The sequence below is a fragment of the Mytilus trossulus genome, chromosome 4 (assembly GCF_036588685.1).
Source record: "Mytilus trossulus isolate FHL-02 chromosome 4, PNRI_Mtr1.1.1.hap1, whole genome shotgun sequence".
Classification (NCBI taxonomy): Eukaryota; Metazoa; Mollusca; class Bivalvia; order Mytilida; family Mytilidae; genus Mytilus; species Mytilus trossulus.
The window spans coordinates 77903205-77919464 of NC_086376.1; the positions used below are offsets into that span (position 1 = coordinate 77903205).

At 33.5% G+C, this 16260-nt stretch overlaps 1 protein-coding gene across 1 annotated transcript; it reads right to left on the bottom strand.

Moving 5' to 3' along the window:
* Window positions 1-6735: 6735 nt before the first annotated feature.
* On the bottom strand, window positions 6736-14460 carry LOC134716035 (mannosyl-oligosaccharide glucosidase-like). The gene is made up of 2 exons (XM_063578717.1): window positions 13791-14460; window positions 6736-9622 (listed from the first exon to the last, which is right to left on the bottom strand). Exons 1-2 carry the CDS (start codon window positions 14358-14360, stop codon window positions 7730-7732), a joined length of 2463 nt encoding a protein of 820 aa, XP_063434787.1. The 5' UTR covers window positions 14361-14460; the 3' UTR covers window positions 6736-7729.
* Between the last annotated feature and the right edge of the window lie 1800 nt (window positions 14461-16260).

Here is a 16260-nt window from a genome sequence, read left to right on the forward strand (position 1 = left end):
TCAAATCAATTTTGGATACCTATAGGGGCGGTTCCGGCATAGATTTTGAACACAGACACTTATCTCAGAAAAAAAAATTCTATATATATACCTTAATGTATTCGGAGACAAGTGCCTGTGATTTTGAAAGGGGCGTTATTCTATTAAATAAAAAAAAAATCTCACCGTGTGTAGCGAGACTAAAAACACAATACTTTGTCCAATTCAAGGGTGAATTTGCCTTTAAATTACGACAAATTTGTACAAACATCGTAGTTTCAAAATAGGGAAAAAAAAGAAAGATTTCATATTCCTTTTTTAATTTTTATCTAAGCTGGGACATAAAAAAAATCATCATATTTTGTGTACAACGTAAATCTTTAATCAGTTATTTAAAGTCAGAAAGAAAGTTAAAACAATTTTTGGTAATTTCTGCTAAAAAAAAAAGAAATGTATCTAAGAATATCCGAATAACATGAATATGATTTGAATTATTTAGTGGAGTTTATAACTACTTTTTGAATATCTATTCCTATAAAGTGATTTTATTTTGATAAAATTTAATATGGATCCTATTTGCGTTTGTTTTAAAACATGGATTAGCTGGGGATCAATTAGACTTGCTACATGTCCCTTCCTAATTATGTTTTTATTTCTTTTTTTCAATTTTGCCCCTTTAATAGTTTTACTGCTATAACTAGGAGATTACAATTATACTGACATCTGCAGGAGGAAGGGGCAATCAGTAGGCTAGCACTTATCAGTAAACATATAAATTAGTGAGAGAAAAATAATAGAAAGGGAATTGAAGCAAGTCTAGGGATCAATCAGACTTCATTTAGATGGACGTATCTTAAGAATTAATACAGTTGTGAGTAGATGAAAACAAAGGTGGGGTGCATGGGCGAGTGAAATTGGAAAGAGAAACGTATTTTCTGTTTATTTTACATTTAAAATTTAGGTCATATTACCACAGGCACTTGTCTCAGAATATTTTTTTCCTATATAGGAAAAAAAATTCTGAGACAAGTGCCTGTGATCGTATAATAGAAAACCTCCTTCGTATAATAGAAAACCACCAACGTATAATAGAAAACCACCTTCGTATACCGGGTAATTAAAAACCTCCTTCGTATAATAGAAAACCACCAACGTATAATAGAAAACCACCTTCGTATAATAAAAAACCTCCTTCGTATAATAGAAAACCACAAACGTATAATAGAAAACCTCCTTCGTATAATAGAAAACCACCATCGTATAATAGAAAACCACCTTCGTATAATAAAAAATCACCTTCGTATAATAGAAAAACACCTTCGTATAATGGAAAGCACCTTCGTATAATAAAACCCCACCTTATTAAAATAAAAAAGAATCATAAGACAGCTATGGCGTTCCATACAATATACTATAATTATTATTTTATAAAAGGATCCTTCACGGATTAATTCATTGATGTTATGAGAACCTCTAGACGCCTGTGAAATAATATCATATATTTGAGTTATAACAATTTTTTTTTATCTGTTGACACAGACATACGACTTGCCTATTTGTTATTTCGATAATGCAAATGTTGAATTTCAAATAGCAATATGTAAGTCTTGCAAATATCCTGTCTATGAACTGATGATGCAAAAAAAACCAACGAAATGAGGTGTGCGAATGCTGATACTATTGGATGCATAGTGTGCTAGTGACCTAACACAGTATATAGGGGGTCAGTAGATTCCATATGGAGTGAGAGCGAAGCTCGAATCCCCTTATATACCGTATTACGTCACTAGCACACTATGACGTTGCGCACGATATTCAAATTCAAGCTCTTATCCTTTACAATAAATAGCCATGTTATGCATATCATTCGAAAGGAAATAAACCATAGAAATCAATAACATAGATGAATTTATGCTTTGTCTATTTTTTAATGTAAAAAATTGCTCATTTCGATGTCTACAACGTCATTTTAAAGGTGTCCCGCTGTTACAATTTTGTTTTATGTGTGTCTTTGAAAGCCCAGTGCGGATTCATTAGTATGTAGAATGGTTTAAAATTTTACAACTATATTGTATACATTTAACGTTAAATGACGTAATAGACGTTTTTAACTATAAGAGTAGAAAGATCGTCAGAAAAGTTTAAACAAAAAAGAGAAAAAATGTCCCAATTTGCTGCTCAACCCGTAAGAAAACTTTCCGTCTTCAATTTTATAATAAATAACATACGAAAATGGATTTTAATAATATCAGAAAAATTATACATGTTCCGAAGAAGCTATCTGAAGTCATCATTATGTAACTGTGGTCTTATTTTAAAAACATCGTCATTTTTCCCGTGTCCAATAAAATGTCCCGATGGACAGAATAACACAAAGAATAATTCAGAGGCTTTTTATCAAACGAAATTCTACTATATCTCTAATTTTTATGACCTGTTGACTGATATGAATGGAAAATACATTTCATTTCCTTTAAAATGATCTGATATGTACTTTTGTTTGAATTGCAGGTAGAAAATCCGAAACGATCTAAGATGTCCAATGAAATGTCCCCGTAACCGTAATTTAAACTGGTATACGACTTTTCTTGCCTATTTGGCATAACATATTTAAATGAAATGGTCTGATCTATATAAAATAAAGTTCTCGTTTAATATGCATTAAAATTGAAATCTGCATTGTTTCAAGGATATAAGATGTCAAAATATTTAAATGGGATACTCCATAAAGACAAGGCCCGGAGCTATAACAAAGAGAAAACTTACTAATGACCACACCCCCACTTTATAAAAGCATGCAAGATACATTGAAAAGGGAAATGCAAACAAAAGTGAGATCTTCTTAATAATCCTCTTCAGCCAGACAGTATCTGTAATTCCTAGCAATGCTATTTAAAAATTCGAAGCTATACACATGAATGAAAATTCTCACAATAAATCTCATGAGAAAAAGTACTCCATAGTCGTGAACATTTCAGTAAAACGTGCAATCATTTTTTCTTTTGTTGCATCGACTCATTTAATAAAAAGTTTTATCAGAGAAATACTCGTATGCCATAAAATTTCAGTATAGCTAACGATCAATTTTATTAATCTACTGTGAGTACATCTACCTAGCAATGTGTATGAAAAATGGGGTTATTATATTTAGAAGTAGTGTGACAAAATGAAGTTTATTTTCTCGAATCTCCAACAGAATTGCCTGGTAAATAGGCATGTACTAGTATATTAAAATTATTTGAGAAAGAACGAAAGAGAGAGAGAGAGATAGAGAGTAGTTGAACATGCACATATAGCAATTACTAAAAAATACACATCTAGTAAAATGAAAATAATTGTATCATTCAAAATCGGATTTCGACCAATCTAATTAAAAACCGATCTCTCATGCTCCCGTTTTCTGATATGTCGCGTGGGAGATCAGAAAACGGGAGCATGAGAGATCGGTTTTTAATTAGATTGCTCCCACGCGACATATCAGAAAACGGGAGCATGAGAGATCGGTTTTTAATTAGATTGGATTTCGACCAGCTGGTAATCTGTGAGGTAGGTATTGGTCTGTGTAAGAATTTTCTATACCTTGCCAAATTCTATAATTTCAAATATTATAAAAAAAATTATTGATCGCCAACCCTTTTTTGAAGCTTGAATTTGTGAAAAAAATATAAGATGAAAGGATAGCTCGTAAAATATGTTTGCAAAAGCAAAAACACAATAATACAGAATCACCGTCCTCATAATAAAGTAAGAAGATGCGGCCGTATGACGAGACAAACTTCCATTAAGGCCAATTAATAATGTCTATAGGTTACTCTATTGCAATCAACAATGAGCAAAACCCGCACCGAATAGTTAGCTATTAAGACCCTTAAATGACAAATGTAAATCAATTCAAACGAGAAAACTAACGGCCTGATTTATGTACAAAATGTGTAAATTCCTACATAACATGAATTTTCTTAATTATTTGGTAAAACAATCCTGATCTAAAAATTGTAATCAATGAATACAATTTTCATTATCCCTGAACTAGTACAAAATATATATTTGTTTAGGGGCCAGCACAAATTCATCTATGTTATTGATTTCTATGGTTTATTTCCTTTCGAATGATAAGCATAACGCCTCCGGGTGCGGGAATTTCTCGCTACATTGAAGACCTGTTGGTGACCTTCTGCTGTTCTTTTTCTATGGTCGGGTTGTTGTCTCTTTGACACATTCCCTATTTCCATTCTCAATTTTATTAAATATTTTCTTTTTAAAAAAATAGTTTAGACCCCGACCATCTTTAAATCATTTAAAGTTGGCAACGGCATTTCTTTTACAAAAATTAGGCATTTAGTTTTCTCGTCTTAATTGTTTTTCGTTGTCATTTCGGGGCCTTTTATAGCAGACTATGCGGTATGGGCTTTGCTTTTGGAGGCCGTACAGTGACCTATAGTTGTTAATTTCTGTGTCATTTCGGTCTCTTGTAGAGAGTTGTCCCATTGGAAATCATACCACATCCTCTTTTCATATATTTCAATCATTTAACAAGACATCAAATTGTTATTTTTTGGTTATTGTTGCATCTATAATTCTTCGCAAAAATTAAAATTGTTCATGTATTTAAACATTTGTTCAAAGTCAATGAAATTTTCTATTTGCACAGCCTTAAAAAAAAACATATAAAGAAGCAACTTCGAAAATCTCTGTACTTTAAGCGGCATTTCACATGAGTAGAATATAAGGTCAACGTTTGAAACTTTCCGTGGAACAACGTCAAAATCGTCGTTTTATTAGGAACGTCGTGTAACGCAAAGTGGCACCAATACCGTGCGTAACGTCTATGTAATACATTTACAAATGCGATAAGACGTGTCACGGTACTTGTCTATCCCAAATTCATGTATTTAGTTTTGATGTTATATTCGTTATTCTCGTGGGATTTTGTCTGATGCTCGGTCCGTTTCTCTGTGTGTTACATTTTAGTGTTATGTCGTTGTTCTCCTCTTGTATTTGGTGCGTTCCCTCGGTTTTGGTTTGGTGCCCCGATTTGGTTTTTTTGTCCATGGATTTAGGAGTTTTGAACAGCGGTATACTACTGTTGCCTTTATTTATCTTTCCGACTATCTTAACGTGTGAAATTTAGACTAGTGACCTATCAAAATGAGCAGCTAAGTCTTCAATACTGGTAGCACTAAGAAACTGCTTCCATTGATCCTACAAAAACAGATGCAAACAATAACAACGTGTTAGGTTTAAATGTGTTTTATGAATTTATTTCAATCTTACTCATCAATTTCTTCGTCTTTAGGAACCTTTAAGAATTTTTTCAGTGTCGTTTTGTTTTTATAAAGGGACGTAACACCACTACTAATCGGGTATGAAAAAGCCTCGCCTCCCTTCTTTTAAACTGAGTTTTACTGTGTGTAAATTTTGTAGTTTCTTTCATATATTTCGGAGTTTAGTATGACGTCTTTTATCACTGAACTAGTACATATATTTCTTTAAAACACGCCTTCTCCGGGTGCGGGATTTTCTCTCTATATTGGCTTTTTCTGCTCTTTTTTGTCTCTTCGACACATTTCAATTTCCATTCTCAATTTTATTCATATAAAATACCATTAACTGCAACATTAGTGGTTCCCCACAAACTGACATAACCACAAACTAATATAAGTTAACTAGGCAAAGTCAATAGACCATGACTGAGGGGTAAGGACCAAATAATCTCCATGGTAATGAAATATGCCAGATTTCAAATATCATTTACTTACAACAAGTGGTTCATCATAAACTAGACCTAATCACAACCGAATACATTGTTGATGCCACCGCCGCCGAAAACAGTATACCTTAGTCTCGCTTTTTTATACTCCTTTCAGGCGAAACAATAATTTTTTGTACACAAAAAAATCATAATAAATGTATTATCATTGTTGTCAGGCTTAGAATTCAAGAAGAAATTCTTGTTTTAGTTGATATGGTATTGTTGATCATATTTTCTGTTTAACGTTTCTGTCCATATTTTTAAGCCCTCCATCCCCTCCCCAAAAATCGTCCCATCTTTCATAGTCTTCCGAGATATTGCCGATTTCGGCCTTGTCGATTTATTCGTCAGATAGTGTCTTGCGACAAGTTGTGTTGTTTAATAAAGTGTGTGCATCTATCCCATAGTGTACAAGCTGCATCATCGGGACTAGCATAGTATACTAAAATAGTATGTCCCAGATACAAGGTATAAACGGCTAATAAAGAGACGATTGACGGTTTTCGCGATTTCTTATTTGTAGAATTATAGTCGTACTGATCGTTTTTGTTTCTTAAGTTTCTACCTATCAACTGTTCTTAAGATATTAGACAAAACGCGAAAAAAAGTTTCTACACGCTGAAATATCCCGCCTGTTTTACTTATCACCTAAAAGTCTGTAATATAAAGTTTGTACTGTTACTAGAGTAAAACATAAACGATACATTTAATATTTATGTTCTATGAATATATTATCACAGTCAGATGAATCATGCCAGAAAGACATGTACATCTTACAAAAGAAAAGCATAATTTCACATCGTGACATTGTATGAATCATGAAGGTTTTCTAGCTTCTGTAACATAAAGCTTTATACAAATACCAGTAGGGTACACCTCCGCTTTCTCAAACGGCCCCGTCTCGCATTTTGCTTCTTTCATAGGCGAACACAAAATATGGAAATCAGTCACATAATTCTTTTTATCTTACCGTTTATTCAAGCGGCAATAAGGAGACAAAGATATAGAGTAATAAAATTTATTGTCATGCATTTCATGCATAAACAAGCAATATATTTTTTAAAGTACAAAATGTATATCAAACTGTATACCATGTTTACCGCACAGCAGCAAGCTGTCTTCACAATTGTCTCTCTATACGCACACATATTGTTATTGTGCCAGGTTTGTCTGTATCATTAACTGAGCACTTTATATAATTGGGACTTTACCTAAGAAACACTCCATCACCCCTGTGAAAGTTAAAAAGTCAAAAAGCCAGTGCTGGTAAATCTAAATTCAAATTCATCAGTAATAAAAAAAAAATAAAAACAGAAGTAGTACTAGTACTAGTATTGCAGAATATCTGATCTATTTATCTTTTCTCGTTTGCTTTCAGAATTTATCGACACATATGCTAAACAGATCATGTTAAAAAAAACATAAGCATACAATATACATTCACACATGTATGGCGCTCATATCTCATGAAATTAATGTAAATGAATTCAAAATGATGCCTTATGACCATGAAGTATCTATTTTGGATTCTGTTTTGGAAGTGTTTTTCTAATTCGGAAGTCCACAAAAGTCTCTTTTGACGGCTAAAACAGAAACAGAATCTGTCAATGGCATGATAATATGAAGATGATATAACGATGTCTTGCATCCAACTTGGTCCCTGAGTTAAGTGAAGATCCCGTAACACTTATCAATTTTGAGCAAACTTGAGTTTTTTGCTTTTCACAATTCTTCTACAGAGATCGAATAAAGCAATCATTTCAAACTTCAAGATCTACTAGTATGTGCATATGGATTTTTAGCTGAAAATCCTCAGAAACACACTGTATTTAAAACATTATAAAAAATGTAATTTTTCATATTAAAATACTTAGTACCATGCTTGCTGGTGTCCCAAAACTATTGCATATTGATAACATTCAAATTTCCATTGTAACAAGAAAATGTTGCAAGTTTTTAAGATTGTAAATTGACTAGAATATATCATTAAAATAACAGCTAATATTCCTCTGCCATTATTAGCACTACAAGTGCAGACCATCCCGTGAAAGGATGACTGCCTTTTCCATTTCCACTTTTGTCATCATACTGTTCCCAAATATAACCGGTCCTTCTGTATTCTTTGATAATATTGCTGACTACATTATTTCTCAGTTCAGTATAAATGCCCTTTGCTAGCTTTTGGTATTGTCCATCCGTTTTAGCGTAATGGTTAAGTGCCCCTAATGTGAGATAATTCATATTTATCCATATTGCACCTCTCCAATATGGCGGATCATGTTCTGTGTTATGTTTATTGTACAAAGGAGCAGTCCTTGCAAGGGATCGTAATCCAAAATTGGTCCATAATAAATCTGGATTTTTCAAGTCTCCTAGAATTTTGAATAATTGTACAGAATTTGGATCTACAAATTTAAGTAGGAATGGAAATAAACTAACATAACCAAAGGCATTAACAAATTGGTATGTTGGTTCTGCTTTGACCATTCTCTCTTTCTGCATTGGTGGCATATTATTTGGATGAACATTTGCTGGCGGCTTTGGTTTAACTAGTGATATTTTATCAGTATGCAAACCATAATCAGCAAATCGCTGCTTTTGTGGCCACCAATGAAGAGTTTGTAAAAGTTTACTATCGGAAAGAACAGCATAAGTTGCCTTGTATTCGGAACTGTCTTTCCCAACTGCATCAGCAATGTCTGCAAGTATCCCGGATGCTAATGCGATCCAACACCTAAGATCCACATGCCTCTCATCGACTGTTGGGTGAGAGGCTCGAGGGAAATCATCAAGACCAGATGTTAACGTTTTCGGATTAAGTTCATGTTTTGGATTGAAGTCTCTTCCTCTCCAGCGATACGTCAATGGCTGAGAGCCTCTTTGAGTGGAATTGTACCAATCGAACCAAGTTTTTAGACGTGGAAAAATGCTTTCTAAGAAATGCTTGTCTTTTGGATCGGTACTTCCTTTCATTTCACTGACTAGTCTTTGAAGCGGAAGGAACAGAGTCGGTGGATTAGCATTTTCGTTATGTTGTACCACAAACTCAACAGGAACTCTCGCTCGCGCCTCGTCTCCTAAAATCTGTTCTCGCGGTATCCACCCTTCTATATTTATGAGATCAAACCAGTGTGACAAGATGTCTTTCGATATTGTACTATCCCATCGACTTATCAATAAATTGTGGAATCCTTCATCCCATAAAAATCCCCGAGGGAAGAATGAACGCGATGGAACGGCGGTATACAAGGCGGCAGGCCAATACTCGATTGGCTTGTCATTGTATCTAGACTGAACCACAGAAGAACCGTAAAAATACCCTATGCCTCCAATCATATTACTCATAGCAGCTTTCGCAAAGTCAATATCGGCAAAATTGTAACCCTTTTCTTCCAAATCAAAGGTTTTAGTAAATCTCTTATCGAATGCAGTTGAATATTTCGTCAATTCCTGCTGAAAGATGTCCCCTGACAAAGTATTCGGTCGGTTTACAAAGCTACCAGATTCAAAAACAATTTCTATTTCAGACGGGACCTGTACGGTAACTTGGTAGACCATCATATTCGGACCGCCTGGACTCTCTCGTGGTACCAGTCGTCCACCCAGAGCAAAGAATGGTAGTGTATGCTCTTTGTCCCAAGCTTTAACTTGAAAAGCGTTTTTCACTAAATCGGTAATTTTGTCTAATCGTGAGACGTAAGAAATTAGATGATTATACTTCGCAGAATTCGGACCTTTCTGTTTTGAAAACGAAAGACTGAAGTCTCCTAATTCCTCAGAGGATCCAGTAACTGCCGACAGTCGGTTTTTAACTAAATCTTGTTGTAATGTTCCCTGTCCATCCAAGGCTACATAGAACATAAGGGAAACGACTGTATCTTTAGCGGATCCCTGAAAAAAAAGATGATACATAGTAATTGAAATTTTCGTGATCAGAAAAATATATGATTTATACTACATCAACTAAGATATGCAGACTAACAGACAAATATGGAACCCTTAGCAAGGGCGGATACGGTTAATTTTAAAAGGGATCAAACCAAGGATAACTTAACTCTTAGCAGGGGCTGATACGGTCAATTTTAAAAGGGATCAAAACCAGGATAACTTGAAGGGTGGTTCCAACCATTTTTTCCCAATTCAAAAGCATTAATCATAAAAAAAAAAACAATTACCCTATAACAGTTTTTTTTAACTAAATATACGTATAAGAGTGTAACAGTAAAAAATCATCAAACACAAACTGTAGTTTGTATGTATTTGTGACAATGTTTGAAAACGTTAATTTTGTCCCTAAGAGTAAGACTGTAAATAGAGAAAATCTGACAGCTACTACTGTGGATTCATTAAAGGATTGTATCGATTCGTTGAATACAAATTTTCGTAGGTTTTATGGGTACAGGTGTTCAACGAATTCAAATGTTAAACGTATATAAAGTTATTTGTCTGGAGTGATTGCCAAAACCACGAAATCCAATATCCAAGAAAAAAACAAAAATTTTTCTTCAATCCACGAAATTTTAATGTATCTTTGAACTCACCGGTGAAGCAAACCATAAGTCAATTTTGAATTCATTTAATAGTCAAGTTCTTGTGCACTCATTTAATGCTTGATTGCTTGTTGATTGCTTAAAGTCCAGTGGCAAATATTTTATGCATATTCAGGACGATGCATTCATGTATGTATGAAACCGTGGCCTGTGAGTAATTGTTCTTTTGAGAGCTTTTTTTAATGTTAAAACAAGTACAAATTTAATGTAGTAGCATAGCAGATAGAGATAAACCATACCTACCAACATCTCAAAATTTCCATGCATCTTTTATGTATATATATTGCATGCATATAGAATTCCTTATTCATGTTTTCCAGTTTAGGCATGTGAAGGGGAAAATAAGTTTTTACATGTATAAACCAGCCACAATTTAAAAATGGGAACAAATCAATATTAACAACATGACTTGAAATGTATGTTGGCAGCAGTGGTCTATCTAGAAATTTTCCCACTAGCAACCTAAGAGGGGCCACTCTCTTCATGCTTTAGGGCCTCTCTATATAACCAATCATAAATTTTTCCACAAAACTTAAAGGTCCCCCTTAAACCTGCCTCTATGCAGATTGAGATCATTTAACACATACAATCACAATATACAAATATAACTAGATACGACCTGAGATAAAGAACAAACCAAATTTATACACAGTAGCCTATATATATGGCTTTCATATCATGAGAACACTTATACTCATTGTGTTTGGAAATTTGAATAGGAGGAGTTGTTTGCATGTTAATATATATGTCCATATACAAAATGTACTACATCATGTACATGTACAATGTACATTTTATATTAACCTGACTATTCCAGTGTTTTGAAAGATCCTTCCATTGGAGAAAGTTGAGCTAGTCAAATAAGAAGCTTCATATTTATATTATAATTATAAGTAATATTATTTGAGTTCATGCACTTTACTTTAAGTCTGGTATCGTAACAGTCATCAAAATGTCCTCCAAATTTCCTAGTCAGTGAGAATACTAGTACTGGATGATACATGACACTTAGGCCAAAAATAAAATTAAAGTTGTTTGATTTTGTCTACCTACCCATATAATAAGCAGCCTACATGTACCCCAAAAAAATTATTACATAAATCATTTCAAATTTTAATAAAGATATTTTCCTGCTCTATCATGTCTATTAACATTGTTTTCTTATCTAGCACATGCATGTATGAAACTTGTTGACTGAAATCAAATCTGACCTACAAATGTACATGTACAAAAAATGTATCTACCCAATCTTACAAGGCATGGGTAGGCAATGTTTTATTCTATATAATCATGCATGAAAAACAACTTCCTGTATCTCCATTTGACATCCTTTAAACCTCATGTAACATAAATAATACAAGGAACTATACAATACAAGTGCTTCAAGCCTTATATTTAATGTACATGATGTAGGTCTTACCAACCACATGTATACAATTGTTTCACCTATTTAATTAACATGTAAACAAAAATTTTGTCAAATTAAATAAAAATATACAGATGCAAAACAATTTTCAAAATTTGACATGTCTCAATAATTTTTTTATATATAACCATGTCAGACTAGTCAGACTTGGACTTCTCTTGAACTGAATTTTAATGTACGTATTGACATGATTGATATTTGTTTACTTTTCTGCATTGGCTAGAGGTATACATTTTGTACTATAGGGGGAGGGTTGAGATCTCACAAACATGTTTTGCACCTGTCCCATATCACGAGCTCTGGCCTTTGTTAGTCTTGTATTATTTTAACTTTTAGTTTTTTGTGTACAATGTGGAGTTTAGTATGGCATTTAATATCACTGAACTAGTATATTTATATATTTGTTTAGGGGCCAGCTGAAGGACGCCTCTGGTAGGGGGAATTTTGCATTGAAGACCTGTTGTTGAACTTCTGCTGTTGTCTGCTCTATGGTAGGGTTGTTGTGTCTTTGGCACATTCCCCATTTCCATTCTCAATTTTATGATAACTGTCAGATGAATCAATTAATGGAACTTTCTAAATAATAACAAATAAACTGAAACAACTGAAATGTGATATTTTTGAAAATATGAAGAAAACAATAAAATTATACTAGGGTTTGAGTGTTCCTGAAAAACAAGAAAAAGGTATATGTAGATCCAGAAAAGGGCATCGGAAGCATGAAATTATAAAGAGTTACTTACATTTAACATACATTTTTAACATGTACATGTATTGGTGTTTATTGTTGTACACATCCCATTAATCTACAATTGACATGCTATACATGAAACTATGGCATGGGCTCAGTCACTGAGCTGTCATACCTATAGTTAAGTGCTGATATCAATAAATGTGGGATTAGTCCAAATTATAGAACCAAAAATGAAACAACACATACATCATACCTAAACTCCATTTTATTGAGATATCATCAAAGCACACAAATAACCTACATGTACATCTTGGGAGTTTACATTTGTACAACTTATATTTGCCTCCTACATTTGTAAATACATGTATGCATTTGAATGGTTTTACACTATTATTTTTTTGTGTCTGTATAGCCTGCTGTTTGGTGTGAGCCAAGATAATGGTTTACTGTTATAAATTGTGACTTGAATGGAGAGTTGTCTCATTGGCACTCATACCTTTGTACCGCATCTCCTTATATCTATTTAACTTTTACATTGTACTTTGACACTGGTATCGGGACCGTTCGCCCTAGTAACATGTTCGCCCTGGGTCCGTTTGCCCTGAGTTTGTTCGCCCTTAGAGTCCGTTCGCCCTACCAAAAATAATTAATATTCAGGGCATTGAAGTTGAATAAACTTAATCAGATATATTTCTATGGTATATATTCTTGAAATTTATGGAAACATGGAAATATCTAAAAGTAACTTTATGGCTTGTTAAGGATCATTAATTTATTGTTTTATGACAAAATAATTCGGATCACTGCTTATTGTGATACCTGTCTTTTGATGGATTTATAATATATAAAAAACAAATTTGTTTTGATAATATATTCAGCTTGAAATTAATTTAAAAAAAATGTACGAACTGTAAAAAGGATTTACAAGTTCATTCATTAAAATACTCTGAGACTAGTCTAAGTTATACTGCATACATTAGTGAATGACTGAATACAATTATTTTGTTAACAAATATCAACAAAGATAAATACATTATATTCCAGTAATCTACTGCAATCAAAGGGAAAATGATGAAATTGATTGCGGCAATATCAATATTTGATTATTTTTTCAACAAACTTCAACATATATTATTCAAATACATGTACTTAAAATTATGCCACTAGACAACAATTAGTAAAAAATAAAAATCAGGGCGAATGGACCCTGGGCGAACAGGTATCAGGGCGAACAGGTACTAGGGCGAACGTGAATTAGGGCGTACGGACCCGGATTCTTTGACACTGGACATGTACATAGCCATCCACAACCATCAAATGCATGATCTTATCTTTTAAATACCCTCTTTGAAAAAAGAAGAAACAAGAAATAGAATATGGGCAATATACCTTTGGTGTAACTGATATTCTTGCTGTCCAATCACCACCATGTTGACCACCAAGTCTTTTTACAAACTCAGTTCTTATTTTGTATGTTCTCTCTTCTAACTCCTGTATACCAAAATTAACCCCATCATGTTTCAACCATCCATATTTCTGGAGACTGTCTCCTTGGTCACACCAATGCCTTACTGGAGGAGGCATTTCACGGGCAAACTGTGTTAACCACATAAATCCAAACAATGGGGACTGTGGTGAACGAGTTTTCATTCCAAAATACAAATTCGGCCTGTACGAGCCCCAGAAACGCTCGGGATTTACTGCTGCGCTGGTAGAATTGTCGTTGTTTATTTTGCGAACGTCAAGAGGCATTTTGACCACTTCTTTAAGCATTGTCTGATATCTCCAGTAGCCTATACCAGAAAGAACGATCACCATCAGGAAAATTGTGGCGACATTTGACGGCTTGGTAAAAGACTGTTTAGACTTTGATTTATGCTTAAAATCGTTGATTTTAATTTTTGGATCCTGCGTTCTGTCAGGATTGTTTCTTCTTCTCATTTCGCTGTGTTTTGACATGATTGTAGGTTATTTTTCGGCTAGGTGACGTGGGGCCAGGGAATCATGCCGGTGTTTACAATCAGCGTTGTTTTGACGCTTCAATTCTACTTAATATTATTCGTACTATCAAGCGTTTTTATGCATTAAAATCAATAAAAACATAGAATTACAGTGTTTGAGGAAGTAACATGTAAATTCTCCGTTTTATTGTTATTTATGAAAACAAACTATAAATGATCAAACAAAACTGACTCGGAACCATAAAATAGATAAAAAAAACTAGTAAGATCTGTAAAATATGGAACCTAGACGTAAATAAAATAATATGAAAAAGACAAAATGTAAAAATTTTACATGATAAATTAGAGGAAATCAAGGATTTGTATAGTTGAAACCTTGAGGAAATTAAGCTGTATATCGTGATTAAAAAAATCATCCTTTATAATAATTAATTATAAGAAGTCCTAGAAAATTATTAACGTTATTGATACCTTGGAGTTATATTCCACTGCTCTGGCAGTTTAAAAGAAGAACATTCCCTTCATCAAAAATGCTTAAAAAATCATATTATAAACATTCTTAAACGCGGCCATTTGGAATAAAAAATAAAAAAAGATAAAAACATGTGGAGTTTGTCGAAAAACTAAAAACTTTAAAACATTAAATACCCTCCCCCTTTCCAAGCCAATCCATGATAAAAAAAAAATTTTTAGTTCTGGATCCTCAGTGGCTCCGCCACTGACAGTAAAGGATTTTTGTATAATTTCGGAAATTATTTTTAACTTCGTTCCTAGTCTTTACTGACAATCATCATTAGCGCAGGGACTTTGTAAACAGATATATAGTGTCACTAAATATAATTTGTTTCCAGGATTTTACGAGATCCTCTTCTATTCTGTATTTCTTTTGTAATGAAAAAGGAAATTTTGTCTTTAATTCATGGTATTTTGATTTTCCCAAATATGCTTAAAACCAAGTTTACCTAATGACACTTTAATTTTACTACAAAAAAAACATATTGAAGGTAGGTTTAAGTTTTCACTGCATGATTTTCCCCCTATAACATGCATCTGTCACTATTCATATTAATAATATGAAACCAGAAATTCATTGCATTTTAAGGGCCAACAAAAAGTAGAAATTAACAGGCCTAATTCAGAAAGCATGGCGTTATTAACAGCACCTTTATTCACACAAACATTTCTTAACAAATTTGTCTTTTGAATCTTATTTATGGTAGTATTTCGTCTGACTTAACTTACAGTAGGCTAGCCTTAACTTCACTGATATAGTAAAATAGGCTTCACCTGTGTATAAAAGTATTGCAAAATTGAAATGGAGGATTTAAAAAAAAAAATCAAGGTTACTGTTTTCAGTGATTTCTGAAATTGTTTAACAACGGTACAACAATACGGTTACGTTAACTACTAGTATCTATCCCTTAAATTATTTATTGAGTATTAACATTGCATCATAGATCAAATTCACTCGTTCAGTGTATAGATATAGGAAGATGTGGTGTGAGTGCCAATGAGACAACTCTCCATCCAAATATCAATTTAAAAAAAAGTAAACCATTATAGGTCAATGTACGGCCTTCAACACGGAGCCTTGGCTCACACCGAACAACAAGCTATAAAGGGCCCCAACATTACTAGTGTAAAACCATTCAAACGGGAAAACCAACGGTCTAATCTATATAAAAACAAGAGTGCACACACTGAAATGTCTCGCCTTCTTTCCTAATCTTTGATATTATGTTGATAGTCCTAATAATAAAGCTTTATTACAACTGTCACATAAACTTAACATAAACCAAGAAAACTAAACATTGACCTTTGAACCATGAGAATGAGGTCAAGGTCAGATGAACCATGCCAGGTAGGCATGTACAGCTAACAATTCTTCCATACAACAA